This window comes from Nelusetta ayraudi, unplaced genomic scaffold (genome assembly GCF_046127955.1).
Source record: "Nelusetta ayraudi isolate G7.1 ecotype Tasmania unplaced genomic scaffold, CSIRO-AGI_Nayr_v1 ptg000048l, whole genome shotgun sequence".
In the NCBI taxonomy this organism is placed as follows: domain Eukaryota; kingdom Metazoa; phylum Chordata; class Actinopteri; order Tetraodontiformes; family Monacanthidae; genus Nelusetta; species Nelusetta ayraudi.
In genome coordinates, this window is record NW_027466098.1 from 8,267,300 (window position 1) to 8,293,592 (window position 26,293).

Below are 26,293 nucleotides of genomic sequence, written 5' to 3' on the forward strand. Positions count from 1 at the left end.
TTTTCACGTTATACTGTTCATGTTATAACGTGAACAACTGTGAAAGTGTTTTTTTCTGGGTTTGCAGCAGCAGCAGCAGCAGCAGCAGCATCTGTGGCTGGTACATGAGGTGCAGCCTGGCGTCGGCCCGGGAAGGTTTCTCTGCTGCTGCAGCAGCAGGAGGAGGAGGAGGACGGTGTGTGAAGACGGAGGGGGTGGAGACAGACAGTAGGGAGGGAGGGAGGGAGGGAGGGAGTGTTGGAGGAAAGCAGGCAACACACCTGTGGCGGTGGGAACGGGGAGTTCTCGTGGTTTGGGGGAGAAAACAAGAGCAGCAAGGTGAAGGCAGAGCTGCAGGGAGCTGAAGCTGAGTGCAAGATCTCACTGTATGTCTGTTGTCAGTTGCTGAACAGTGACCCCACAATCGAGGTAACCCCCCCTGTAAAATATGATCCACTTTTATGTGTTCCGCTACATCACTTTCAATAGCTAACTAGCTGAGAGAATTACTTCAAACAGAATTTGTACCTGTACAAAAGTAAGAGGCATTGTTTTCCCAATGTAAGAAATGTAAAGATAGATGAGATATTTGTGTACAAATGAAGGGACTAAAAGTAAAAAGTTGTCCGAAAAGGAAATACTCAAGTAAAGTACAGATAACTGTAAACCTACTTCGGTCTAGTAAGACAGTATTTGTATGTCATTACTTCCCACCTCTGCCAGGTGTTGGTGTGCTACTGGTGTCATGTGGATTTTAAACAGCCGTTATGGCCGCAGGCGTCACAGGTGTGGCCAGGTGTGACTGGGTGCAACACTCCCTGTGGCCACCAGGGGCGCGATAACGCATGAAACCAACCTTTAGGACGTTTATATTCCCGTCTTTGGACGGGAATATAAACAAGGCCTCGCGAGGGGAATTTTGAAATGGTCGATCGATTGATCTGGAAGCAGTGAAAGACACGAGTGCCCTTTGTGACATCACAATAGGCTGAGTTCCAGGAAAAACTAGGCCAGTTCCACTGCATTAACATCATTTTTTCAGCTCTGAAATCTCATCCACCATAAATGTGGTGGTGTTTTGTTAAATAGCACAACCAAGTGCTTCAGGATTCCTTTGTCTGCACTCTGAGCCGATCCATGGCACCAGGTGAACAGGTGATTTATGCGGTCAGTTTCCCACGTTGAACCCTCACATTTCCATTTCAGGCCGTGCATTTTCACTTTATTTTTAAAAAGGTCCCTGCGGACGTGCAGCAAATGTAAAGGCTATTCACAGCCGGTATATAATGCACGTTAACTGCCACTCTATTTAATACTGGCAACGTTCCTCCAGAGCAGTTACAGATCAAGAGCCACGCTGGGTGTTTTTTTTTTCTTTGTGTTACTTTATTCAGATCAAGATACAGTAGTACAGCATCCCAACTGTGAAGAGTTCAAAATAAAAATAAAAGCACAGTCTTTGAGAACAGGACAATCAACAATAAAGGTTTATTCAAGAGAACAAAAGTGAAGGAGGGAGGGAGGACGGGGAGGGGACGGGGCGGGGGGGGGGGGGGGGCGAGGAGAGGACACAACGTTTCTTTATCAACACAGACGATACATTTATTCAAGCCGCCCATCAGCGGCCCAGCTCCCACCCCATAATAAAACATTATGCGGCCTTACGTACACACGCTCTACGTGCCCCCGTTCCCGACTTCTTAGAAAGCGCGCGCTTGTTCTCCAGCTCGGCGAGATCTTTTTTCCTTTTTTTTTTGTAAGTGGAGCGTCCGCCGCACTTTAAAATGTGACGCAGAGCGGAGGACTTAGCACGGACTTAAAGAGGGGAAACTGGGTTACTGCAGGACACGGCCGGCCACAGCTGCTCTCAATTTAGCCTTTCCCGACTCCTACGGAATGAGTTTCTCTCACAGAAAAAAAAAAAGGTACAACATTGTCTTTTTTTTTTGTTGAGGGAACGGGACGTGTGAAATGGGAGCGTCGCGGGCCTGGAAACAGCCGCTGGCACCGATGATTAAGAGCAATGAGGCGGAGAGTCACGGCAGACTACTAGAGCTTCCTCAGAACGCTAAGCAGAATGATTGAGGATTTAGAGGAACGGGACTTGTGAACAACATGTTAAGACAGAGCTGCTTCCTTACTGATGCCAACTGCTAATTCAACACTTGGGACGTTTAAAATTGTGATGCGGCAAAGCGTCAGAAGAAGAAAAAAATAATTAAAAAACAAAAATCACTTGCGAGCGTTGCGCTTTCACCAGATTATATTGCAGTAACGGACAGCGAGAGGTTTCCTACGACGGGTTTGGTCATGTGGAGAACGAGACCTTTGAAACGAGACTTAGGCTGAAACAGCCTGCTAAACCGTCTGCTGCTCCCAGAGCGTTCCTCCCGGATCAGCAAGCTAGCAAACGCAAGACGTGTTGAGTGCGCGCGCTGGGGGGGGGGGGGGCAACGGTGGCTCAGGGCGTAGGAGGGAGGAATGTGTAAAGGGGGTGGGGGGGTTCTGGTTAGCGATGGATGGATAGCCAGCGAGCTAGCATACTAGCTATCTAGCTAGCAGCAGCAGCACGTACGTCAGCATGCAACACTTAATGCGAGCTCACACTTTGCCGCGTGTTGAAGCACAAATGTACAGCAGCAAAGAGGAGCCTTGACGAGCAGCTCGGCACCCAGCCGGGGGGGAGGGGCCGGTAGGGGGGAGGCGGGATGGGTGGGGGAGGGGGAAAAAAAAGGACAAAACAATTTGTTAACAGCTTTCTCTATACATGAACCAGATGTTCCTGCACATCAATAAATATCTTGTAAAAGTGTTTGCGTTGTTGTCTTGGAGGGAGGAGGAGGAGGGAGCGGGGGGGAGACTTTGTCTGGTTCGGCCGTGTCGGGTGGGGTGAAGGTGAGGGTGGAGGGGGTTATTCTAGGCGCAGCACTGTGGAGAGAGAAAGACAGAGCAGACCGTTGTTACTGTGGCTGTGTCAGGAATGACCGCTGCCCTCCTGGTCTCTGTAGCAGGAGTCCTGTGTGGCCAAGTATACATCACGCAACCACAAGCTGAAGAAGGAGTGCATTATTAAAGCGTCAGGTCGACAGGTGGTAATCATTTCTGCACTGAACTCCATTATAACCAGCTTCATGAATGAAGAACCTACTGGGAAGCTCACAACATTACCAGTGCAGGGAAAGCAGTCATGTGCTGAACACATGATGGGATGGCTTTGGCAGTCGTCTGAGAGATGGAACATCGAGTGTGCAAAATGTGGCCGTGACTGCAGAAGTTGAACTGCTTTTGTATTTTGTATTTTTTTTTAACATTTCTAAAAAAAAACAACAACAAAGCTTTGCAATATAATCACACTTAGTGGTGTGTGCTGAACCAGAAAAGAGTGAAACGGTTCACACAGAACTTTGCACACTTGGAATTCACTCAATCACTTTTAATTAGAGACATTGGAAATCTCCAATGTCTCTGGTGAAGCACACCTTGACTTATTTTCCTGCACTCATAACAATCACAGTATCGTACGTCACGTCCATTACTCCATGAAACTGCTTTACAATGGAGCTCAATGCACACATGAGTCAGTGAGCCCAAATGTTTCAATGTGTGCATTTATGCATTTTGGTGCCATGTACAAGAGGCTTCTTTCTACATAAAACTAAATTAAATAACACTCTGCTCCTATCACCTTTCTTCCTATTGGTCGGCGTGAGTGCAATGCATGATGGGATATGTGGCAGGGTTGAGTGACCGGATTGGTTGTGCACTACTTTTAGCGGTGCACTATGGGACACACTGAGTGGACGACAGAGTGAAGGGTGCGACAGAGTGAAGGGTGCGACAGAGTGCTGCTCACCACTGATGGCCTCCTGGGCAAAGTACTTGACGTCCATGTCCGTGTCCTGGGCCAACTTCTCCAGCACCGGCTTCACCTCCTCCTGCAGAGTGCTGGGAGACGGGAGACGGAAGAGTTATTAGTGTGTGTGTGTGTGTGTGTGTGTGTGTGTGTGTGTGTGGGGGGGTGTCAGGGAGGGAGAGGGCAGTCTTACGAGGCTTCGAGGATGTTGCCGATCTTCTGGAGGGACTTGGCCACGTTGAAGCGGACGTTGGCCACCTGGTCGCTGGACATCTTGAGCACCACTGGCAGCATGTGCTTAGTGGTGATGTCCGGGCCGCACACATTGAACAGAGCCTGACGGACACACACACACACGCATCATGGGTGGCCGCTCGCTGATAAACAACCGGTACAGGTGTCACATGTGTATTTTGGAAGCCAGGATCCTTCAGCTGATCAAACTGAACTGGGCTGCCTTGGTTGTGTTTTTAGTAGAGAGAGGATTAAAAAACAAAGACAAAAAAAACACAGCTAATGTTTTGTTTTGAGCACTAAGTGAAGCTTTTTTTATTTTTATGTTTGATTAACTAAACACGCAAAGCTTCTCCATGGCCGAAAGGATTTTGGAAAAAAAAGAAGAAGGTAAATATGTGAACGTGGGTGCAAGACTCTCGAAGCCCTCACTGATGGACATGAACAAGAGGAGGTCCTGGTGACTCACGTTGATGCAGAACAGAGTGGTCATCCTGTGCAGGTAGTTGGGGTCGTTGGCCATCCCCAGCACTTTGGGCACGATGGTGTTCTGGGCCCACACGGGTCCGAACTTCTCCACCAGCTTCATCAGGTTGCAGGTGGCCGCCTCGCGGATGGCGTAGACTGCAAAGACATTCAGAGGCCACGTTGGCACAAACATCACTCAGAATGTGGGGGGGCTGCTGGTGGTGGTGTCTGAATCCTGCAGCCCCGTCTCCCGCTGAGGGGGAAGGGCTTACGTAAGGGTGGCACGGCCGTAACCCCAGCCAACACAGAGAGAGAGAGAGACAGAGAGGGAGAGGGAGAGGGAGAGAGAGAGAGAGAGAGAGAGAGAGAGAGAGAGAGAGAGAGAGAGAGAGAGAGAAACTCACACCAGCAGCATTCCAATGATGTAACCCAGCTGGCCCTTTGTCCTCGGCAGCGAGTGTGTGTGTGTGTGTGTGTGTGTGTGTGTGTGTGTGTGTCTAATTGGACGGCCCGGCGAGGAGGAAGTGCGGTCGTCTCCGAGTGAGACGTTTATGCAAAATGCCGCCATAAACTGCACAAAAGGCCGCTTCAGCGTCCGAGTCGCGAGACGCCTTTAAACGCACTTTATTGTCAGCAACTGTAGCTAATTAAACAGCTGTAGGGAGAGAGAGAGAGAGAGAGAGAGAGAGAGAGAGAGAGAGAGAGAGAGAGAGAGAGAGGGAGAGAGAGCGAGAGAGAGAGAGGGAGAGGGAGAGGGAGAGGGAGAGAGAGAGGGAGAGAGAGAGAGAGAGAGAGAGCTCCTTCTTCTATGGTGACGCTACTGAGTCAACAAGTGCGGCGCAGTCGGCATTGATCGATGTGAGCATCATGAGATCCAAACCTCAGATTTGCATCTACAAGATTACCAACGACTGCAGTTGGAAGAAAAACTTTTAGATGGAGGACAAACACCGAGCTGTTTATCAAGGCCGCTGCTCTGCAGGTGTGTGCAGGTATTTTCCATTCACCCAGAACTACCACATTCTGTCTGCGGGGCTACAAACCCACTGGCGGGTGATGACAGCAACTTCACATTGAGCAAATTGATGATAAATTCCTCTTAATGGAAAAGTCCGGCCGTGCCACTGGTACTTGGGGAGTGACTGTGACTGGGTCTCACCGTGGTCGATGAGCCAGGCCATGCACAGGGTGTTGAGCTTCTCGTCGAAGAATTCCACTCCCTGCAGAGAACAACGCAGCGGAGAAGCCGTCAGGCCTCGCGTCGCTTCCCGAGCCAAAAGCCACGGCGACGCAGTTCCAGGGGAACTGGGGGGTGGAGGGGGCTGGGGGTCGTCCCCCGACTCACCAGCTGTCCCGCCAGCAGGGGCATGTACTCGATGATGGCCAGGCGGACCCTCCACTTGGCGTCCTCGGCCAGCTCCACGATGGCCGGCAGCAGCGACTGGGAGAGCTGGCGGATGCCGATCACGTCGTTGACGCAGTCCAGGTTGGAGATGATGTTGAGGCGCACCTCGGGGCACTGCAACACACACACACACACACACACACAGAGACACACACATGACTTATTCTGCCAACCACTGCCACTTCAACCAAAGTTACTGCTGAGGAAACAATGAAATCCTCAGACGAGACGCGGCGGCTTTGGCTGTTTGCTGAATTAGACGCTCGAGCCTACGTGAGGTTTGCCACCGTCTCTCTTCTAATACGGGCGCCAATGATGTGACAGCCAGTCCCAGCACAGTAAATCTGAAGGCAGCGCAGCAGGAACAAAAAAAGTGGAGCCGCGATTTAAAGACAGTCGGCGCTAAGAAACGAACTGCTCCCTCCAGTGCCAGCGCTGGGTGGGTTGAGCGCACCTTGAATTATTGAAATGTGTGAGCGGGACCCGTCAGCGTGGCACTGTAATCTAATAAGAGCGTCTGGGTCTGGTGTTGGCGCAGCGAGATAATTGGGCCGGCTTTAAATAGGACTAAAAGGAAGAGAGCAGAGAGACTCGTCAAAACTGCGTCCTGTCAGGATGGACATCTAGGGTGCGAGTGCAATGTCTTTGTTGGGACTGTGTGTGTGTGTGTGTGTGTGTGTGTGTGTGTGTGTGTGTGCACGCCGCTCTGTCGCCAGGCTTCACTTCCTCTGATCCGCCCGCGTGCGGCAGCCCCGCTGTGACGCCTCCACCCGCCGGGCCTCCTCCCTGCTCACTGTGCGTCCCCGCTCTGGCTGCCAAACCGTGGGCCGGTCTCATCCTCTTAGGCGCTCAGGTGGTAGACGAGATGCAGCCGGGCCGCCGCCTAAGTGGATTTGTCTCGTCGGACTCGCAGATCGGCAAGGCCGTGCGGAGCTGCTGGAAGCCAGGGTGTGTGTGTGTGTGTGTGTGTGTGTGTGTGTGTGTGGGGGGGGTGCAAACGAGGGGGTTTCCGAGCCAGAGCTTCCTTTACCTCGTCCTTGAGCTGAGCCAGGAAGAGCGGCAGCAAGTGCTCTATTGTGTTGTCCTTGCCCAGGATGGCCGAGAGGCCCATGATGACCGAGGCCAGAGCCGACTTCACGTGCTGGTTGGTGTCCGACACCAGTTCCTGGAAGCGGCGCCGGGAAGAAAGCAAAGCGAGAGTGAGCGAGAGTTAACTGGCACCACGGGAGGAGCTGAACAGCCAGAGCTGCTGCTGCTGACTGCAACTTCACAATAATAATACACATGTTGATAAACTTCAGCAATTACAACAAGGACGGCAGAAATTGCACATTGCTGTGTCGACGCCTTCTTACTCTCTGTTGTATTGAGTTTTTCAATGACAATATGAAATGTCGGGGAAAGCTTGGACACAAGCGTCGTTTGGAAATACAACAGTGCCCCCTGCTGTTCAAAACCCTGATAAGCCCTGCAAGTGTTTGAGTTATTTTAATGCTCATTCTGGACAAGTGAGTTTAAATGAATGACTAAAATGTGATCAATGAGCCTTTTATGAACAGCTGTGCAAGTTTGACCAAAAACAACATTTGCAGATTTAACCCAGTAACCACAGAGTGACTGGGCTACAACGGCTTCCACTATAAAATGATGCCATTAGGAAGTAGTTTTCCGGTACTTTGTGTAAAATCAATCCAGCAACTTGCTTTCAAAACGACTCGAGCGGGACTATAAAAAGACGCAGCAGCTGCATCGGTCAAATCAAAGCTGTTGCCGTTTTAAAAGCAGTGCAGGAAAACATAAGATGACGTGGCGGACGGGAGAGGACTTATTTTACCTTGACGCAGGGCAGAATGTGAGTCATGATGATTTGTTCACGACTGTCCTCCGGGAGATTCTCACAGAATTCTGACCAGAGAGGAAAAAAAGCACACAGTCAAAAATAGCAGCACAGCTCACCTCCAGTTTTGCTCAATTTGAAATCATAATGCTCGAGTGTTTTGTTGTCCGCCCCCCCCCCATGGCTGTTTGTCACTGTGCCGACCTTTGACTTTGTTGGCAGCAGCGGCGCGGACCTCAGCTTCGCAGTCCTTCAGGAGGTTCTGGAACGCCGGGACCAGGTCGTTTTTGGTGATTTCAGGTCCAACTGCCTTCTGGAGCTGAGGTCAAAGTTAGAGAAGACATTTAAATAAGGATCAACAGTAAAACAAGAAAGATTTTTAAAGAAAAACTATGCTTTTGCTATGCACAGCATACCAACAAGTTTGTGGCTTCTGACTTTTGTAAACTAATTAGGGTTCAGTCTTGGTAGAAAAACACAAGTAAAGCTACATCCAAGTACGGTAATATTTGTAGCCAAGACTTTCTTGTGATCACTGAGAGTCTGGTCTCTCATCTCAGTCTAGAACTCTTAGAGCACCAATGTCAAAACGTTATCTCTGAAACCTGACAACACGTCAGGTCCTTTAGCTCAGTCAACCATGAACTGGTTTCTCACATTACAGTCTCATTGATCGTTGCATCCTCGAGGATGCAAAATGTGTCCTCGGCAGGAAGACAACGGCCACTATTCCTGCAGCCCTTGGTGCGACTGGACCGGGGATGGGACTCGCAGCCTCCCGGCCCGAGGGCAGACACCCTGCTGCAAGGCTAGCAAGCTGAAGCGCTGGCAGCCTTTAGTCCATATATATCTGAAGGATGCTTTTGTTCACCCAGCTAAACTCCAACTGACTGCTGCCAAACCTTCACAGGTAATTTAATATTGTGTGTCGAGAAGAGAATTGATGCTGCGGGAAAATGATGGGTAGAAAATCCAGGTGACCACAGAAATATTGCTGAATTGTCTGATTTAAAAAAAACAAAAAACAAAAAACAAAAAAAAAAGCATATGCTGCAATTTCTTGGGCAAGTAAAATCATTCCGGTCCTGAACAGAAAAAAAAAAAAAAAATTTTCATACCATGAACAGATTTGAACATTTTAAAGGGTTAAAGTGCAACTCAGGAAAGCACACTTTACAGCTGTGTGTTCAAAAATATTGGCTGTCCTACAATAAAGCTCGTCAATGAATGTCCTACAGATACTGTGGCCAGTTTCCATGGTCGCACTACTGTCCACTCCAGGCTTCCACTGTGCACTACCATCCTGCCAACAGACGGGGGGGGACTTGACAAAGAGACAGTCGGACCAGTGGCGTTTCTCCAACATGAAAAGCCGAGCAGGCTCGCAGGCGACGTGCACCTCCTTACCTCAGAGAACTTGTCGGCCACCATGTAGCGAACCCTCCAGGACTTGTCCTCCGCAGCCTGGCGCAGGGTGGGCATGACCAGGGTCTCCAGGTCCTCCTGAGGCAGCAGAGTGGCGATGCTGACGCATGCTTCCACTGCCAGCAGCCGAACAGAGTCCTGGCAGAGCAAAGTGGACAGTTAGCAGAGTCGCAGGGGCGAGAGGCCCCGCTACCAGTTTATTCCACAATTCTTTCCTTCATCAGTGGACGGCCTCAAGAAGGGAGGAAGGAAGCATGTAGTCACAATCATGATAAATGAATAATAACTCATTCACCACAATAAAGGAGTTACAACCTCAGCTGATAAGCGTTTCAGCTCCCCGTCCCCTTTATTGCTCTTTTGGGAAAATTGCCTTTGAGCAAATAAATTGGCACAGGATTGTGTGTTTAACAAACGACAAATCAGGGACTGCGCATAAAACACCCTGCGGCTACCACAGGAGAAACAAATGCTGACTCCTTCTGATCCTCCCTTTTCTCATCTGCGACTGATTCTCGAGGCGTGCGAGGACGCTGCGTCCGTGGTGGCGGAGAATTTCAAATTGATTTAGCCACCAAATTTGTTCTGGAAAGAAGACGTTTAGCCGTACCTGCTCATCGGAGGCCAGGGCGGTGAAGAGGGAAATTATGTCACTTTTTACATAATCCAGCTCCAGGACTTTGGCAAATTCTCCGAGCTTAGACGCAGCAGCACGACGCACCATGGGAGTGTCGTCTGAGCACAAGGTGCGAAAATGCCTGAAGAGGAATCGCAGACGTTAAATTATGGGCAACGCAATCTCACCTAAAAACACACTCAAGTTAGTTTTCTAAATATGCGGTGTTTGGTGAGGCAGGTGTTTTTCACCCCCCCCCCCCCCCCCCCCAACCCCGAGCGACTTACTGTCGGATCTCGGCCTTGACGGTGCTGGAGACGCGAGGATAGCAGACGCTGAACAGGCCGCAGGCGGATGTGCGGGAGGTGAACCAGTCACCGCTAGCCAGACGCTTTACCAGAGGCTCGAAATGGACCTCCAGGTCGACGGGGGAGTGCTCCTGCGAGATCTTTCGCAGGGACTCCACGGCTTTGTCTCGGACAACCGTCTCCTCCACTGTGGCGAGGCTCTCCAGGGGAGGCTGCCGAGGAGGGTCGGAGAGAGACGTTAACAAACATTCACACAGATCTTTTAAAAACATTTTTTTTTTAAAAAAAAGAAGCCATAAATTCACTCAGGTAAGGGATCCAAATCTTTCACGATGCAGCGTTTTAAAATGCAGTGGATTCTAGAGTAGAAACAGCATTTACTAAATACAAAACCACCTGCTGGTGGATTTCTCAGAATCTACAATACAACAGGTCATGCTAGCACTAGCATTCACAGTTTGTTGTCATAGGACACATCGTCCAGAGGCTGGGGGGTGGAGGGGGGTGTGAGATGGCTAGAACAGAGCTGAATCTTATATATATACATATATATATATATACATTATTTTTTTTTATTTTAAACAGATTGTCTTTATGAAGGAAACACTGCAAAGTAATGTTTTTTTTTTGTTGTTTTTTTTTTTAAGGCCAGTGGCTGAGAGTCATCCGGCTTTGCTATGAGCCAATAACGACTGAATACTAAATGATAAGTTGCCAACTGCGGGGTGTGACAGATATGAAAGATCTGACGACATGGTGCATCGCACAGACTGACGAATCATGCATTTCCTTAAAAAATACAATAAAAAGAACGCAATACAAGTGCTTTCCCGAAGGCAAGAGACTGAAATACTTGGTGAGGGACTTACCAAAAGGCAGTGAACATACTCTGGGCCGCCAACCAGCATGGTGAAATTGCCAAGCTGCTCGGCCAAAGCCAGAAGTACCTCATCTTCATCGTAGATTGTATCTGCAGGACAGTGCAGAGACATGTGCAATCGTTTAGGGTTCAATCTTGTTTTCAGCAGAGAGGATGCATGTGACCGTCGGGTCCCTGCTACTGTGAAAAAGGAACGTCAGGTGATTTTTAAGACGACGGGATTTTACTACCTGTGAGGAATGGCAGGAGTTCAGTACGAGTCCTTTCAACGCCAAGCGCCAGTGCAATGGTCGACAGCTTCTTGATGCTGTTTAGCCGCAACTGTGCAAAAACAACGTCAAATGTGCACATCAGCAACACGTTCACATCGAGGTGCAGGTGACTAACAAGTGTTGATGGGTAAAGCCGACTATCACCAAACTAAGGCTTGCTAACCCTCCTACGACGTTATTTGTTAGTAAAACGACAAAGCTAAGGCTGTTCTCGCAAAAAAAAATACTTTTAATGATAAATGAGTGCTTAAAAAACAAACAAACCTACTTTTACATAAAAACGTATCATCAATGGCACTCTTGTGAGCTGTACCGCGGCCTTGAACGCAGTGTTGTGATTGCTAACGTCAGTCGGTTAGCACAGCTCACCACTGCGGAGGCGATAATAGCGCCACCGGCTAAACCAATGACTCGGTTGGCTCACAGAATACACCGACATGTATTATTACCCTTCCGTTGTTTACTGGTTGAATATTTATTTAACAGTGACTTTAACAGACAATTAAGAATGAAGAGGAGCACAAATGAGCTACATTGTCAAGCAGGGTGCGCCCGGCAGTCAAGTGGGGGGGGAGGGAGAGGCCTTGACCGGGAGAGCGTTAGCCGTAGCATACAGTGCAGCTAGCCAGCTCGCGTCGAAAAAACGCAAACTGAGCCCACAGAACAATGAAATAACGATTGAAGTCGAATGTGCAGTCGGTACCTGGACGTCCTCATTTCGCAGCTCGTCAATGAGAACGGCGATAGGGTAGAGAGAGTCGTCTCCATCAGCTCCTGCCATTTTGGATTCTGTTAGTTACCGAATGGCGCTGTTGTGCCGCACTACGGGGTTTCTGCTGGAAAGCGGCGGATGCACGGCCCTCCCTCTTCTGCGTCTTCACCGTCCACACAAGCGCTGCGTTCGAGGAATCACCGGAAGAAGAAGAAGAAGAAGAAGAAGAAGAACCCGAACCCGAAAAGGACCAATTTACTGTTTGACGCTCTCCACGGACTCTAATGAATGAACGGGGGTTCAAACGAGATACTTTTATGCAGGTGAATATTTCTTTGATCTTTCTTTATTCTCACGGAGCCTCTGGACTTGCTTTGGCCAGTGTTTTAACCACATAACCGAAAGTAATGCATGTGAATGCGTTGCATTGTGAAACGAATTGTATTGTGGTTAAAATTCTGTTTACGTTGACAGAAAACTTTTAATAAATACTTTAAGATGCAATTATGGAAGGGACAAATACATAGTTCGAGGAGCGCAGCTACAACATAGGAACATTAAAAAGTTAGCGATATATGTATGTATCACAAAAAGAAAAAATACAAATGCGTTCTTTTGTTTTAATTAAAACTGGAGTAATAGTGATACACCAGTCGAATGAAACGACTGATCGCCACTAAAAGCCACTTCAGAACCGCAAAGCCGTACCTCTTCTCTCAGGGTGTTTTCTTTTGAAAGAAACGATGAACCGGATATTTATCTCGTGTTCTTCCGGCTCCTTTACTTACTGCCCGGCGTCAAGATGGCCTCCCAGCAGCAGCAGCCTGGCGGGCCGATGGCTCAGCCTGGACTCCAGCAGCCCACCTCCCTGCAGCAGCAGCAGCAGCAGCAGCAGCAGCAGCTGAGCCAACAGCAGGACTTCGACCCGGTCCACAGATTTAAGATGCTCATCCCGCAGCTGAAGGAGAGTCTCCAGGTGAGCGAGGGAGGAGAGCCTCCCGGTCCCAGCAGACAGTGCGTCGTTATCGCCACGGTGGTATTTAGTGCTGCTGCTTGCAGATTCGTTGACTTCATTTCTGACAAGCTTTTATTTTTTACACATATATTTTCTTTTCTTAGAATGTGATGAAGATCGCATCGTTGAATTTAGCTCACAACACGTCGCTTGACAACGGCATGTAAGTCACCTGGGGGGGGAGGACGGTGTGGAGAGACGCTTCTTCTACTCGCCAGTGTTTTTCTTTCTCATTGTCTTTTAACACGTCTGTTTTTTCCCCCTGCTGTCATCTGGTCTCGCTGCAGCAGCGACACCTCGGTCCAGCGATTTGACAAGAGCCTGGAGGAGTTCTATGCCCTTTGCGATCAGCTGGAGCTGTGTCTGGTAAGGATGCCCAACGCCGCCAGTCATGGCTTTCAAACTGACCTTTACTAATGTTGACTAACGCTGTCTCCTATACTGACTCCACTATATTGTCCCCTTTGCTTTCCATTCAGCTGTTTTTATTATTATTATTATTATTATTATTATTATTATAATTTGATAATTAATAAGGAATATAATCAAGCAAGACATGTACTTATGGAAAACATTCATTTAGTTGGTTAGTTCTTCATTATTATTTTTTGTCAAGGGGTGAGCAAATTAATACATGCTACAAAATACTTAACCTGAAACTACAGATGATAATGTTGCGACCTTGCTTTTTTTTTTGGGGGGGGGAGAAACAGCAGAAAACAGAAATTGATCTTTTGTAATATGCTCATCCTCCTGTTGTTGCCCCCATTTATGGTTTATGCCATAGATGAAAGGAAAGGAAAATACTGAATGAAAATTATATAGTGAGCCACCACCATCAGTGATCCAGCTCATCGGCTCATTTCAACTCTGTATGTTTTTAAACTTTTAATACCGCACCCTCGATGTTGTGTAGTTATTACTTTGCTCACAGAGCTCTCCTAATAATGAATTTCACAAGTGCAAATAAAATGCCGTTGCATGTTTTCTTTTTTTCCGCAGCGACTGGCGTACGAGTGCCTCTCTCAAAGCATCGACAGCGCCAAGCACTCCCCCAACCTGGTGCCGACAGCCACCAAGCCCGACACGGTCCAGACAGAGTCAATGTCTTACGCGCAGTACCTCAACATGATCAAGTCTCAGATTTCCTGCGCCAAGGACATCCACAACGCGCTGCTGGAGTGCTCCAAGAAGATTGCAGGGAAAGGACAACCTCAGGGAATCATGTAGACCCGCGCCGGCTCAGTCCTGGGGTGCTGTCTCGTATGCACAACTCAGTTTATAGACAGACGTTGGTCGAGGCGTTGTCGCCGCTGTATATTTTTTGAGAAAATCCAATGAGGTAACTTCTGTTTAATTTTAAAAACTTTGTAAATATCTTTGAGAAAGAAACATGCTGTATGATGTCCAGTAGGGGGTAGCAGAGCTGCAGCGCCCGCCTAAATATTGACTTTTGTACCTTATTTGTATCAAACATTAAAGCATTTCTACTGATACTCTGTCACTTACAGTTTATATACTACTGACTTAAATCATATTTGAATCATACATTAAGTCTGATACTTCTGAATTATTTTTTGTTAGTATACTTTGTGTTTGAAGGAAGTTACTCTGTCATCAGCCACAGAGTGATTCCATAAAGGGTCCAGCAAAAAAAAAACAAAAAAAAACACCCCTTGCAAAAAGAAATAGCACCTTAAAGATAAAATAGTAACATTGATATCCGAGAGGATCCCTTTCTGTCTGCATGCCAGGCGGACAGAAAAAGATATTGTGACGACACAAGAATTACATAAGTGCGAGAGACAATCTCATCTTCAGTTTCAGTCGGTCAGAAAATAAATTGGATGTAATCGTGGGAGGCTTTACGCCCTCCATGAACCGCGGACCTTCACTGGAACAGATGGGCCGTGTGCCTAAATGCAAAGTCAGACAGACTTTTATTCACCATTGCTCCCCGAGATACTAAAAGTAGCCAAACTCTAGATAGGAAATTAAGGGTCAAGGGTCACCACATAAATGTTGTCCTCTGTTGTGTCAACAAAATGTTATCACAAGAAAATGTAAGGTATACTATATATATACATACTGTTTAACATGCAAACAAAATCCTATTACCCTTTGATGTCCCGCCCCCTTCCCATTTTGGCTGCCTCTGTCCTTCCTTTTCCTGCTTTGCACAAGCCAAGGGCATAAAAATGAACCTTGCTGCTGATTGGCTGAATGATTTTCCCCAATGCACAGGGCAAACTGTTTCTTTCAGTGCACAGAGAAAACAGTTTATGTTGTAAGAAAGGAAGGATATGTAATCAATAATAGCAATTATTAATGACAAAAGGTGCATTATTAGATCAGCTAAATCTACTAAAAATAATAAATATTAGAAATAAATTAAATTTTACATCTGTGTTGGTGGTTTATCTTCCATGAACAAAGACATTTGCAATGACGTCTGATACACAAACGTGTGCACATGCGAGGGGCAGCCCAGTGGACCTGCAGCTGTGTTGCATCGCACAACAATCCCAAGTACTGACGTGAAGTGCTTGAATCCAAAAATACAACCGTGGAGTACGTACCAAACAAGGCTGTCACAAAGCACACTGATCAGCACTAAAGATTTCCGCAGTTTTTATTTTCAGACATTGTCCGCTGACGCAGGACTTGTCTTAAAGGCTTGAAAAAAAGTATACAAGAACAAAGTTTTTCAATATTGCAAATAGCCCAGATGTTAATGTCTTGTTCTGCACTTCAGGAAAAAAAAGAAGAAAAAAAATCCCACAAAAATTCAAGGGAACATATAAAAAAAATTCAAACTTTCAGTTTTTTTCTTTGAAAGATTACAGCAGATAAAATACATAAAACACAAAGAGCATAAGATACAGACATAATAACAAACACAATATCTTAGTGCATTAGTGGACGTCAGCGTCTTGTTGCTAATGAACGAAAACAGAAACAACATATATATTATATATATTATATATATATATATATTCCTGCAAAAAAAAAAATCTAAAACGTTCAGTTATGAAAGATAGAATGATCCATGAACCACCTGTGACTAAATACAATACCACTACGGTTTGCAGTGCGTTCACATAGATGTCCACGACACTTGTCGTTGTGGGTATCTCGTGTAAACATCAAAAATTAGGGAGCCGTTTGAGTTTACTGTTGTCTTCTAAACGAGTATCGCTATTAAAAAGCTAAACTGCTAACTGGTCCTAAACGCCAACTTTAGATTTAGCATAGGATTAATGCATTGCACCTTTTTCACGCAAACTGAATCAGTATCAAGTTCTAAATACCCTCTCCAGACCCAACGTTCCTTCCCATGTGCTATTTTCACGTTCAAAGCGAGCGGTTTCCCCACGAAGAAGCAGAGTAAATACCAGAAGTGTGGAAGCGGCCATGATTCAATGGGCTGTGATTCATTCACACTGTGCAGCCTGCTCTGGAAAAAAAAGAAAAGAAAAAAAGAGCAACATTGTAGACTTCAACACTTGAGGTCAGTGCTCCGCCTGGTTCAGTGAGCGACTGATAGGTACAGCACCACGTTCACTGTCTTGCAGCTTTGGAGCCCTTCATAGAGCTTTTAGCCTCGGCTTTGCTCTTTGATTGGTTTCTGCGGAAACAAACAAACACCACAGTTCAACCTGGCGGCAAAACAACGCAACACTATACCTACATATGTCCCAACCGTGCCGTCAGTGTGTTTGTGCTCGATGCGTCCCGACCTGTTGGCCTGCTCGGGGCCGGCGATGGCCGCCATGGGAGCCACCCGGGACCGAGGCTCCTCCAGGTGGCGGCCGGGGCCGAACGGCTGAGGCTTGACCGAGACCTTCTGCTGCCACTCGTCCTCGAAGGTCTGGGCCTCGGCTGAGGGCGGACAATCAAACAGTCAAAAATATTTGTGAAATGACAACACGGGCTAGAGAACGCAAATGGTGCAACGCAACACGCGGACGTTGTGCGTTTAAGAACCGCGGCCCATCTTCTTCACGTACATTCATCCATGTTCTGAAAGTTCTGGTTGAGCTCCCTCTCCCCTGTTTTGTTGTTGACCTTCTTCTCCACCACGTGGCCCCGGTCCTGGATGTGGTGTCCGATGGCCATCTTCTCCATGCCGCTCTCCGAGTCCCTCAGCGCCCGCCGCGTCTCCTTGATCTAGCGACACAATGTGATTCACACACTTACAGTATAAGAGACGGCGCCTCTTTGGAACTTCATCTAAGCCGTCTTTATTGGGTGCGACTTTAGTGTGTCGTATGCAAAATTAACTACCGTGGTCTGTTATTGGATGAACACTAATCCTATAACACACTAATTTACTCATTCCTCAAAGGTCCAGTGTGTAATATTTGGCTTGATTTTGTTTTTTTTATATTGGTAAAAGCGTAACGTACTGCCCGATTTTTCCAAGTGGCCAATCGGGGTACTGCAGCCAAAAAAATAAAATTATAAAAAATACCCATATCCCATAGATTGCAATACAAAAACGAAACACCTTTGAAATGGCTAACAGGACGACTGTGACCTGATATGCGATTCATATCAAATCTTTCTATTGTAGATTTTTCAGTGTGTCTTTCAGTCGTTTAAAAAAAGATAGACAGAAAATCACCAGAAAAGAGTTTATCCCCTTGTGACGTCACTACGTTGTACGTGCTGCTGTGTCTTGTGAGGGTCTTGCTCCCAGTTAGCTGCCATCTTGCGCCGCCATATTTCTAAGGAAGCCCGGTGTGGACAATCCAGCCCCCCTGACAGCGCGTTTCATAATTAGGTTGAAAATAACCCAATGAAAAAGAAGGTGGATATGGTATCGAGGTTTGGGTGCGCAGGCCACTGTAGCTCACTGGCAAGCTCAGAAAGGGGGTGGGAGAGTGAAAGACGCCGCAATCTAAAATGTAACTAACTTGATGTCGCTGTTTCTTCTTCAAAATCTCCAAATATTACACAGTTAACCTTTAAATGAATGTGCTATCAACATTTTGCATGATAATCTCACTGTTATTAAATACATCTTTATAAAATGTTGCCAACCCTTTCCCATCGGCTCCTTCTGACAGAGCAGAACCAAACCAAACACTTCCTGAAGTTCAGGTAGCATTTGTCCACCTTGGCTAACACAACTCACCCCTCCGGGAGCGCAGCGCGTCGACGTGCTGGCCTGAAACACTTTGGGTGGCTCGTTTCCGACCTTGGAGTACGTCATGACCGACGAGGAGTGGAACGAGTGCGCGTTGGAATCGGTGGACATGCTCTCCTGAAACACGAGACGCACGGTCGTACACTCAAAGCCCGCAGGAGGATCCAGACCAATGGGGCAGATGATGACAGCGGCGGCAAACTCACAAAGTTTCTGTGCATGTCCTCCATCCTGTTTCTCACGTTGGCCATCACGTTGTCGAACATGCCGAAAGGGTTCCTCGCCACGTCCTGTGCAGCAGGAAGAAGAGAGAGAACAAAGAAGCAGGAGCCGTTACCGGGACCACGTGTTGCTGGGGCGTTATTATCAGCTAGGAAACGAGCACGTCACACGCACACACAGGCGTTCGCAGGTTCACGGTGGGTTAAAAGTGGCTTGCGTGTGCGCAAGCTGAGACGCTGGCGTTTCATCACTTCCCTGTTCGTCACTTAAAAGAAAATTAGCTGCAGGCAGGTTTACAAATGACTTGATTCTGAGTTGATCCTGGATTCTAGTGTGAAATGACACTCACCCAAAGGCCAATGGTGCTATCAAGATCTTAAAACCTCCTAACAATTAAGTTCAGTCTTTGTATCATTTTGGAAGACAAAAAGGATATGAAAGGAGACCTGTGACATTTGGGGAAATTTCTTATGTACTCTAGCATTCTCTCTCTATTATTTACGTAGCTTCTACACTTCAACAAGCAAGTGGCAACTTGTGGAAGTTGATCCAAGAAATATATATATTTTTTTTTCATGTTTGGTAGTGCCATTTGTTGAGGCTCCTGGGTGGAATTCCTTCCATAATTACAACTCCAACTTCCATTTTATGTGGATTAGAAAATGTCACCAAGTCCCAAAAATGCAAAGATGAGGTTAGAAGCCAATATGAGACACATGTTAGGGTGTCCCTTCAGGAAAATGCATGCAGTGAAGTAGCTGACCATGCAATCGTAACAGATACGTGTTAGCCATTCAGTGTGAGGATATGGAGTCAGTGTCAACCACAAAACGGCCCCAAAACATCACTGAACAAAAAACAAAACAGACTTAACATTGCAGTGAAGATTAAAATGCTACGAAGCAAGACTGTAATGAAGCAACAAAAGACCAACTCTAGCGAACACTCAATAGGAAAATAAACAGCGTGGTGGCTACCATGGAGTCACTTCCAAAGGGAATCAACGATCGGCTCATGTCCTGAGGATTCAAACAGACATCAGTTTAGCGACACAGCACAGCGCACGTTGCATTCTCTCTCGCATTCGGACCTGTCAGCATGTTTGTTCAGACCGCTGTCCGTTATCTGCTGTGCGTGGCCCGGCACCAGCCGCCAACTATGTCTTTGACTGCGCCTCCAGTCCACACGTCCTGGGACTAAAAACCTACCAGGGCGCTGGAAGCCTTCAGGGAAGCGAATCCACAGGTGTTTACGCTCCCCACGGCCCCCACCCAGCAAAAGCATTTCGGCAGTCATCGCTATGGCTGTGATGCTGCGAGGGGATGTGTGTGTATTTGGGTGGGTGGGTGCGCGTAATCAGCGGGGTGTTGAATGACTCGTGTTCCATTTGTTATTGGGTCGCATTGCTGGAGATTAGCCGAGGGTTTAACGCCGAAAGCGAGCTCCGTTCTTGGAAGGCTGCATGCGGGGCTGCGGTGGAGGGCGGCGGTCTGAAGGAGGAGCAGCAACCAGGACCAGAGTCTGACGGAGCTCAACTCGTTCCCAAATGTCAGGCTGATGAAAAAACCCTCCTGACCAGTATCTACAGGGCCAATTTTACCACACAGGGGGCCTGTACGCACTGATAAATTCCCGTTAGATATCTGCGAGCATTATATTTAGAGTAGGGGGTTCGAGCAGAGGAGAGACGGCCGGTCCAAGAAACACAGACCCCGCTGGTCTTTAACACATTATTTTAGGGCTGTCGGGACAACTGCAGAACAGAATGACGGTGAAGCTGAGACAGGAACGGAACCTGTGGAACGACTGGTGTTCAAAATATAATAGAATAAAATAATAAAATACAATGCTGCCAAGGAATCAAAGTGAGGATGACTGACATTTGTTTTTAAAGTCCGACTCTGTATCAAATTTCCAGTCTTTCAAGTTTGAGTCCACTGGACGGCCCTCATATGACTCATATGATTATCCACAAACTCAACTGATCTCCAGAAAAGAATGTATTTAGCCCTCTGATTGTAATCTTCTACAAAAATGCTGATGACTTTGTAGTATCTGAATCTATGCATATGTCCTCATGTGATCTTATGTGTATGGCCTGATGTGAACTCAGCGGTGAACCCGCTGTGGCACTCTTTCCCTAAGGATGTTAGGGTCCATATATGGTCTTGTCGTTGCCAAGATCCACCAAATTGAAACCAGATGGCCATTGGGGGTGCAACTATGGAATGCATACATCCTCCTCCACTTCCTGTATCTTCCTCCCTGGTTGCTGGGGGTATAAGAGGTGATGTGAACAAAGGATCATCGGAGTTGCTCACATCTGGCCCAGAGACATCCCCAGGCGTTCTAGGTGCCTGTCTGACTCTTGACTTCTGTGAAATAAACCAGTTTTTATCCAACTAAGTCTGTGTCAGTGAAGACTCCTTCAACATCTACATCACCTGAATCCACCAGAAGAATTCACCACAACTTGCTGTAATATACAGACGGGCAGCCTGGCTGTGAACCGGTCTGCCCCTTGTGATGTCACAAACGCTCGATTTCCAGAACTGCGTGTGGAAGCTGAAGCAAAACTAAAGAAGTGAACGATGGACTTTCCTCATTTCTTATAGTTCACTGACCAAAGAATAAGTACACTTGTAAAATGAATTCTGTTTGAAACGTGGGATAATTTGTAATTAATTAGCTTGAAGAGAACACATGCTGCAAATTCCCTGCTGTAAAATCAAATCAATTCATTCCAAGATATCGTGGAAACAACCATACATTGTACATGGACATCAATTCTGCTGTTGTTTGTATACATTTTTTTCTTTTCCGTCTGGTATCGCCCTGGAAATAAAAACATCACTGGTGACACTTCACTGGATAATGAAGCAAAACAAAGGCCGGAGAAGGAAAGCGACGTGGGCAGACGGCGATTTGCAGCGAGAGGTCCAGAAAAGGCGAGCAGCCGTCCGAGGCAAGAGGAGGCTCATCTCCCACCGGGAGTCTGGAGCTGAGCATGCTAATAGGAGTGCACGCCTACTGACACTGCAGGCCTGTTTTGTGGCCTGTTTGTTTGTGTGTGTTTTTAGTGCACGGTGTCTGTCTGCACGTTTTCTGCCACGCTGCAAATTTAGCACAAATACTATTACGGGAGCTCCCGATGACAGATATGAGTGACAAATGTGCCCCCGCAATTTGCTTGGCATTTTAAGGGCTGCACATATGCATGTTGCAATTAACACTAATGCACACGTTGCTGTTTTTATTTATTTGTTTATTTTACATGGAATAGAGATTGTGTCAGAATGCTCCCTCAGACATTTGCACTTCAAATACTTCTGGCTTTCTACACCCGCATGTCTGCTTGGATCAAGGCAAGACTCCCAAAAACGTTTTAACGTCCACACTGAAGCCACAGGTTGTACGTTAATGTAATGTTGTCCAGTGAGGACTATGAGCAAGCCAAGCCGACCACATGCAATTGAAGGTCACTCAGTTGAATTGATGACTGCCGTTGGCGACTGAGGCAAACAGATTGATTTGCTTGACAGTGTTCGGTCAGTTGATGAATCACCCAACAACTCAAAAAAGACCTTCAGCGTATGTGTCCATCTCTGTTTAAATGTTCCCTCGCCGTGCTGACAGGGACAGTCAGGATTTACGGTTCACGACCACTTTTACACGTCAAATAGAACCACGACAGCAGGTTCATTTTGAAACCATTAAAGCCGAGAGCTTCGGCTGGACTCCCTTTCCCTCCTTCAGACCAGCGACCACTGGCTCCGCACCTTCTCACAGGCCGTGGCTGGCTACTATGTTTGCTATTTGCACAATGCGAGCGTGAGGTGTGAAAATGGCAACTGTGTTGATTGAAAAGCAGCGATGACACATTCCATTTTGCGCCAGGAATAAGACAGAGCCCTTTACAAATCCCCACATTAGAAAAGTTGGAACCAGCACATGCTGAATAATCAACTTCCCAGTAACCCACTTCTGCTCTTTTCTCCCCCTCCCACCCGAAACAGTTGTGGTTATTGCTCTTTGATCAATGCTGTATGTGTATGCATCTGGGCGTGTGCGGTAACCCTTTATTTCTGTCCATGTGTGCTTTTGATAGTGATAGCGGACGGCACTGTGAGAGTGAGCTGTCTGTCACCAAGCCGCTGACGTGCCAACGCTGCCGAGGCAGAGTCTGTCCGACAGATGGACTGAAAGAGCAACAATCAGGCCACCGAGTGGCCGTGGCATCTGCACGCATGCACGGCCGTCCAGAGCCAAGTAGTCGATACCAGAGCTTTAGTGGCCCGTCTGACTGACTGACTTACTGGCCACCACTACAATGTCGCCCCTTCATTTTCAATTACTGTGTGTGTAGAGACGGCTGGGATCAAGACTGTGGATCGCTGTGATGATCTTAGTTGTAGATTTACAACTAAGTGGATCTAATATCCAGTATATATGTTAAGACTTTCCAATTGGGGATTGCTTGAGCTCGGTATGGTGCTGGAAGAACTTCATTTGCAACCGACCTTGTTCAACCTCTTCATCAAACAAAAACAGCTACTTGAGCATCAGTATTTTTACATTTAATTAGGGCTGTCAGTCGATTAAATTTTTTAATCGCGATTAATCCATTTGTATCCTGAGTTAACTTGCGATTCATCGCAAATTAAGTGCAAATTTTTTACCCTGCTGTATATGTAACTTAACAAGATATTTATAGTGTTTCTTCACGTTATTAACGCGTTAACTTTGACAGTGCTAACTTTAATGAATGCATATTGATCATCTTACGAGAAATGTTTGCGAAAAAAAAGCTTTGATCCCCCCGCCGCTGAAACTGCAGTGACTAAGTCAAGTTGCTTCTGGAGGAAACCAAACCATATATATCATTCAAGTTCATATATATCAGTCAAGTGCCAAGTTTTTTCTTTTTTGCAAAAACTTTCATTTAAAATGAAACACAGCCGTGTTAAAAAACAAAACAAAAACATGTACACGACTGCGCCCAACGCTGCGACACTTTGCAAGCGTGGCTTCATATCGCCAACAGTTGCTGAGGTCACTACGCTGCTGACCTCGCGCTGGTACTCTGAGTCCCTTCTAAGCTGGCATTAGCTTTCCAGTGGCATGATGTGAATGAAGAGGCAACAGGTTGCTGGCCACCAGGGGCTCGGCTCCTGATGAAAGTCATTATCAAGGATAAACATACAGGCTATCACGAGGGAGCAGGTGCCGAGGACTCAGTCGGAATTAGCAGGGATGTGGGCCACACGGTGGCCGATTTCATCTCGCAAAGGTTAACGGGTGCAAAAACATGGTGAGGGGGGGGGGGACAAACTCGCTTGTCCCCAACTGGAACAATATATTTTTACGGGGTTATTTTTAGCAGCTGCTCACTCGAGCAAAGCTGGAACTCTCGCGGGTCGTATTGGTTTGAGTGCTAAAGACGTCTGTGTGCTTATTTGCAAGAAAGCAGTGTGTTAGTGGAACAAATGCACTATAAATAGGGCTCCTCAGGGCTGGTTATAACTGTCCAGGGAGGCCAAGGGGGTTGCCCTTCCACTAAACCACAGACTCACATGGCCCCCATACCTCACCGACTGGTGCTCCAGTTAGCTGCCGGTGGCAAGCTTCCACCTTAACCTCGCTAAACTCAGCGCTACATCCAAACACTCTTTTTTTTTTTTTTTTGTCTTATTATAACCCCCTCGGTGCAGAGGGCACAGGTGGTCACAAAGAGCGACTATGTGACATGTGTGGCTCAAACAGTCTGGTTCGTCATATTGTCATAGTAAAGAAAAGTCGTGCTTGGGTCCACAAGTGAAGAAATAAACATGACAAAAGGGCTTTCTGAGATCCATCCACTCACCCTGTGTTCTCCCCTCAGCACCCGAGACGAGCCAGCCTGTTCGTCCAGGTCTCGACTGGGCCGTCTCCCATCTGTTATACTGGGCATCACGGGTCCGCCGAACGGTTCCGAGAAGCTGCGCATCATCTGTCGCATGTGCTCCCTGTGCGCCCGGAATGGATCCCTTTATGCAGAAAGAGGACAAAACTGAAGCCCGTTTGCAAACCGCATCGTTGTTTTTTTTTTCCATTCAGTATTTGCATTTGTAGGCTTTATAATGTGGAATATAGTATGGGAGATGTAGTTTTCTGATTCTCACACGTTTTTCCTACGGTAACAGTGACGTAAATGTGAAATTCACGGTATTGGCTACCACAGAAACATGTTGGCTTAACTTGGCCGCTGCCTTACAAGTGCACCAGCTCTCAATTTCAATATAAATGCTATCAGTGAAACTTAACTGCATATGTGATTTTATCCAACGGCAAGAAAAAGTGTTCCATTTTAATGCCAACGGAATCCTTAAAATAAAAACCAAACTCAGAGCCCAGCCTTGAATTCAGGGTCAAGTGTGGTTCAACTTTGTTCATGGTTAACGCAACAGCGGCACATAGCGTTTGTAGTAGAGAATATCACGAAAATCAAGAAGCGCAACCTTCCCTTGTTACAGTATAAACGAGGCCGTCCTGCAAGCATGAAGTACGCAATAAACAGTAATAGCAGCGTAATACAAAATAACAAGACGTGTCCTACAGATTCTCAGCTTGCAGAAAAGAAAGAAAAGAGAAATTAAATATTGCGGCGAGTAACGGTTCACCCATTTAGTGCGGTCACTTTGATTTCCTTCATGCTTTAATTCAAGTTGCCGTTGCATTAAACACACAAACAACACACAACAGCAATGCCACAATTTATTATTTTTATTTATTTTATTTTATTTTACTTTGGCAGCGGTTTTGTCTGCCAATCGAAAAATCAGCTTAACATACACATCTGCGTTGGAGTATGACGTAGTATTTCATTTGTTTATTGTTATTAGTTTTTTACATGTCATTGAACACACATGCCGGAAGGCAATGTGCCCAGGTGATAAACGTTGGAACGTGGCCACTAAAATAAAAGCACATAGTTGCGCTAAAGGCAAATGTGTATGTCGAGGAAATGCTAGTTTGATAATGAACTGATATAAGCTGTTTATATTACTTACCAAGCGCATAACAAATAAAATAAACACTAGGACCACTAAAGGTAAACAAATGACATTTAACGCGAGTAAAGTTGAGCTAATTGAACCTTGGCTACTCACGACGTAAAAGGCTCGTCGTCGAACTCCCTGAGCAGGTTGCTGTTGAACATTTTTGGCAGCTTTGAGGTGAGAAGCCGATGATGGAAAAACCGTGAACCGCTCAGGAGAAATAGTCCAGTCCGGCGCAGGTGTCCCGACACGATAGTGGCCCAGCAGGGAGGTGTGTGAGACGTGATATCGCTCTGGACTACGCTCACGTGGTGCCCGGGACGCCCTCTGGTTGGCTGGCTATTCACGGCTTTTTGAACGGGCTTTTCATCGACGGGCTGTGTTGTGTGTCGCTGTCATGACAGCAGCCTTCGTGCCTGTGTTAAAACCAGAGGTAACCTGCGCCAACAAACATTGACAGCACTCGGTTTTAAAACCACGCCTCGCAGGAACTAATGTTCAAATAAAAGAGAAGAAATAGAAACAGAAATAGCCGACAAGCCCAAATTCACAGGACAGAGTTGCGAGCAATGGTGGCAGAAATGACACATTTTTCAGGTGGATTCATGGCAAACCTTAATTTGTGCTCTTGCCTGTGAACATATTTGTTTCATTACAACACAAACTATTTGGGTGGAGGGGGTGCTCGGTAACACCGTGTCCTAGACCCGGTGTAGATTTACTGTCTGCCTGTTCTACAAATAGGCCTGGGTGTGGGCCATACGCGTCCTTTAATCTTTTCTTTTCACAAACAGACAATAAATAAACACAATAAATCACGGAGTACACTATGATTTTGCTAACACGAGATTAAAGCTCTGGAGAGTCGAGAATATTCT

The 26,293-nt window shown here is 46.8% G+C and overlaps 3 protein-coding genes across 6 annotated transcripts; 1 reads left to right on the forward strand and 2 right to left on the reverse strand.

Annotated features, from left to right (window-relative positions):
* Positions 1-1,343: 1,343 nt before the first annotated feature.
* Positions 1,344-12,124, reverse strand: ppp2r1bb (protein phosphatase 2, regulatory subunit A, beta b). The gene is made up of 15 exons (XM_076036065.1): positions 11,981-12,124; positions 11,236-11,326; positions 10,995-11,095; positions 10,105-10,337; positions 9,812-9,959; positions 9,184-9,339; positions 7,981-8,095; positions 7,774-7,844; positions 6,970-7,104; positions 5,880-6,053; positions 5,694-5,754; positions 4,536-4,690; positions 4,026-4,168; positions 3,833-3,924; positions 1,344-2,907 (listed from the first exon to the last, which is right to left on the reverse strand). The coding sequence occupies exons 1-15, from the start codon at positions 12,056-12,058 to the stop codon at positions 2,891-2,893; spliced, it is 1,770 nt and encodes a 589-aa protein (XP_075892180.1). The 5' UTR covers positions 12,059-12,124; the 3' UTR covers positions 1,344-2,890.
* Positions 12,125-12,153: 29 nt separating this feature from the next.
* On the forward strand, positions 12,154-14,498 carry med29 (mediator complex subunit 29). Of its 3 annotated transcripts, none has more exons than XM_076036068.1 (5): positions 12,154-12,312; positions 12,792-12,965; positions 13,109-13,167; positions 13,292-13,370; positions 14,007-14,498. In XM_076036068.1, exons 1-5 carry the CDS (start codon positions 12,274-12,276, stop codon positions 14,232-14,234), a joined length of 579 nt encoding a protein of 192 aa, XP_075892183.1. In that variant the 5' UTR covers positions 12,154-12,273; the 3' UTR covers positions 14,235-14,498. The 3 variants fall into 3 exon arrangements, with proteins under 3 accessions (XP_075892183.1, XP_075892181.1, XP_075892182.1); XM_076036066.1 differs by having other exon boundaries at positions 12,185-12,311; positions 12,779-12,965; XM_076036067.1 differs by having other exon boundaries at positions 12,185-12,311; positions 12,779-12,965; positions 13,295-13,370.
* Positions 14,499-15,621: 1,123 nt separating this feature from the next.
* On the reverse strand, positions 15,622-26,114 carry mlf1 (myeloid leukemia factor 1). Of its 2 annotated transcripts, XM_076036074.1 has the most exons (8): positions 25,527-26,114; positions 24,242-24,404; positions 19,356-19,397; positions 18,363-18,446; positions 18,145-18,273; positions 17,015-17,174; positions 16,745-16,886; positions 15,622-16,632 (listed from the first exon to the last, which is right to left on the reverse strand). In XM_076036074.1, exons 1-8 carry the CDS (start codon positions 25,574-25,576, stop codon positions 16,566-16,568), a joined length of 837 nt encoding a protein of 278 aa, XP_075892189.1. In that variant the 5' UTR covers positions 25,577-26,114; the 3' UTR covers positions 15,622-16,565. The 2 variants fall into 2 exon arrangements, with proteins under 2 accessions (XP_075892189.1, XP_075892190.1); XM_076036075.1 differs by lacking the exon at positions 19,356-19,397 and having other exon boundaries at positions 25,527-26,112.
* Positions 26,115-26,293: the final 179 nt, after the last annotated feature.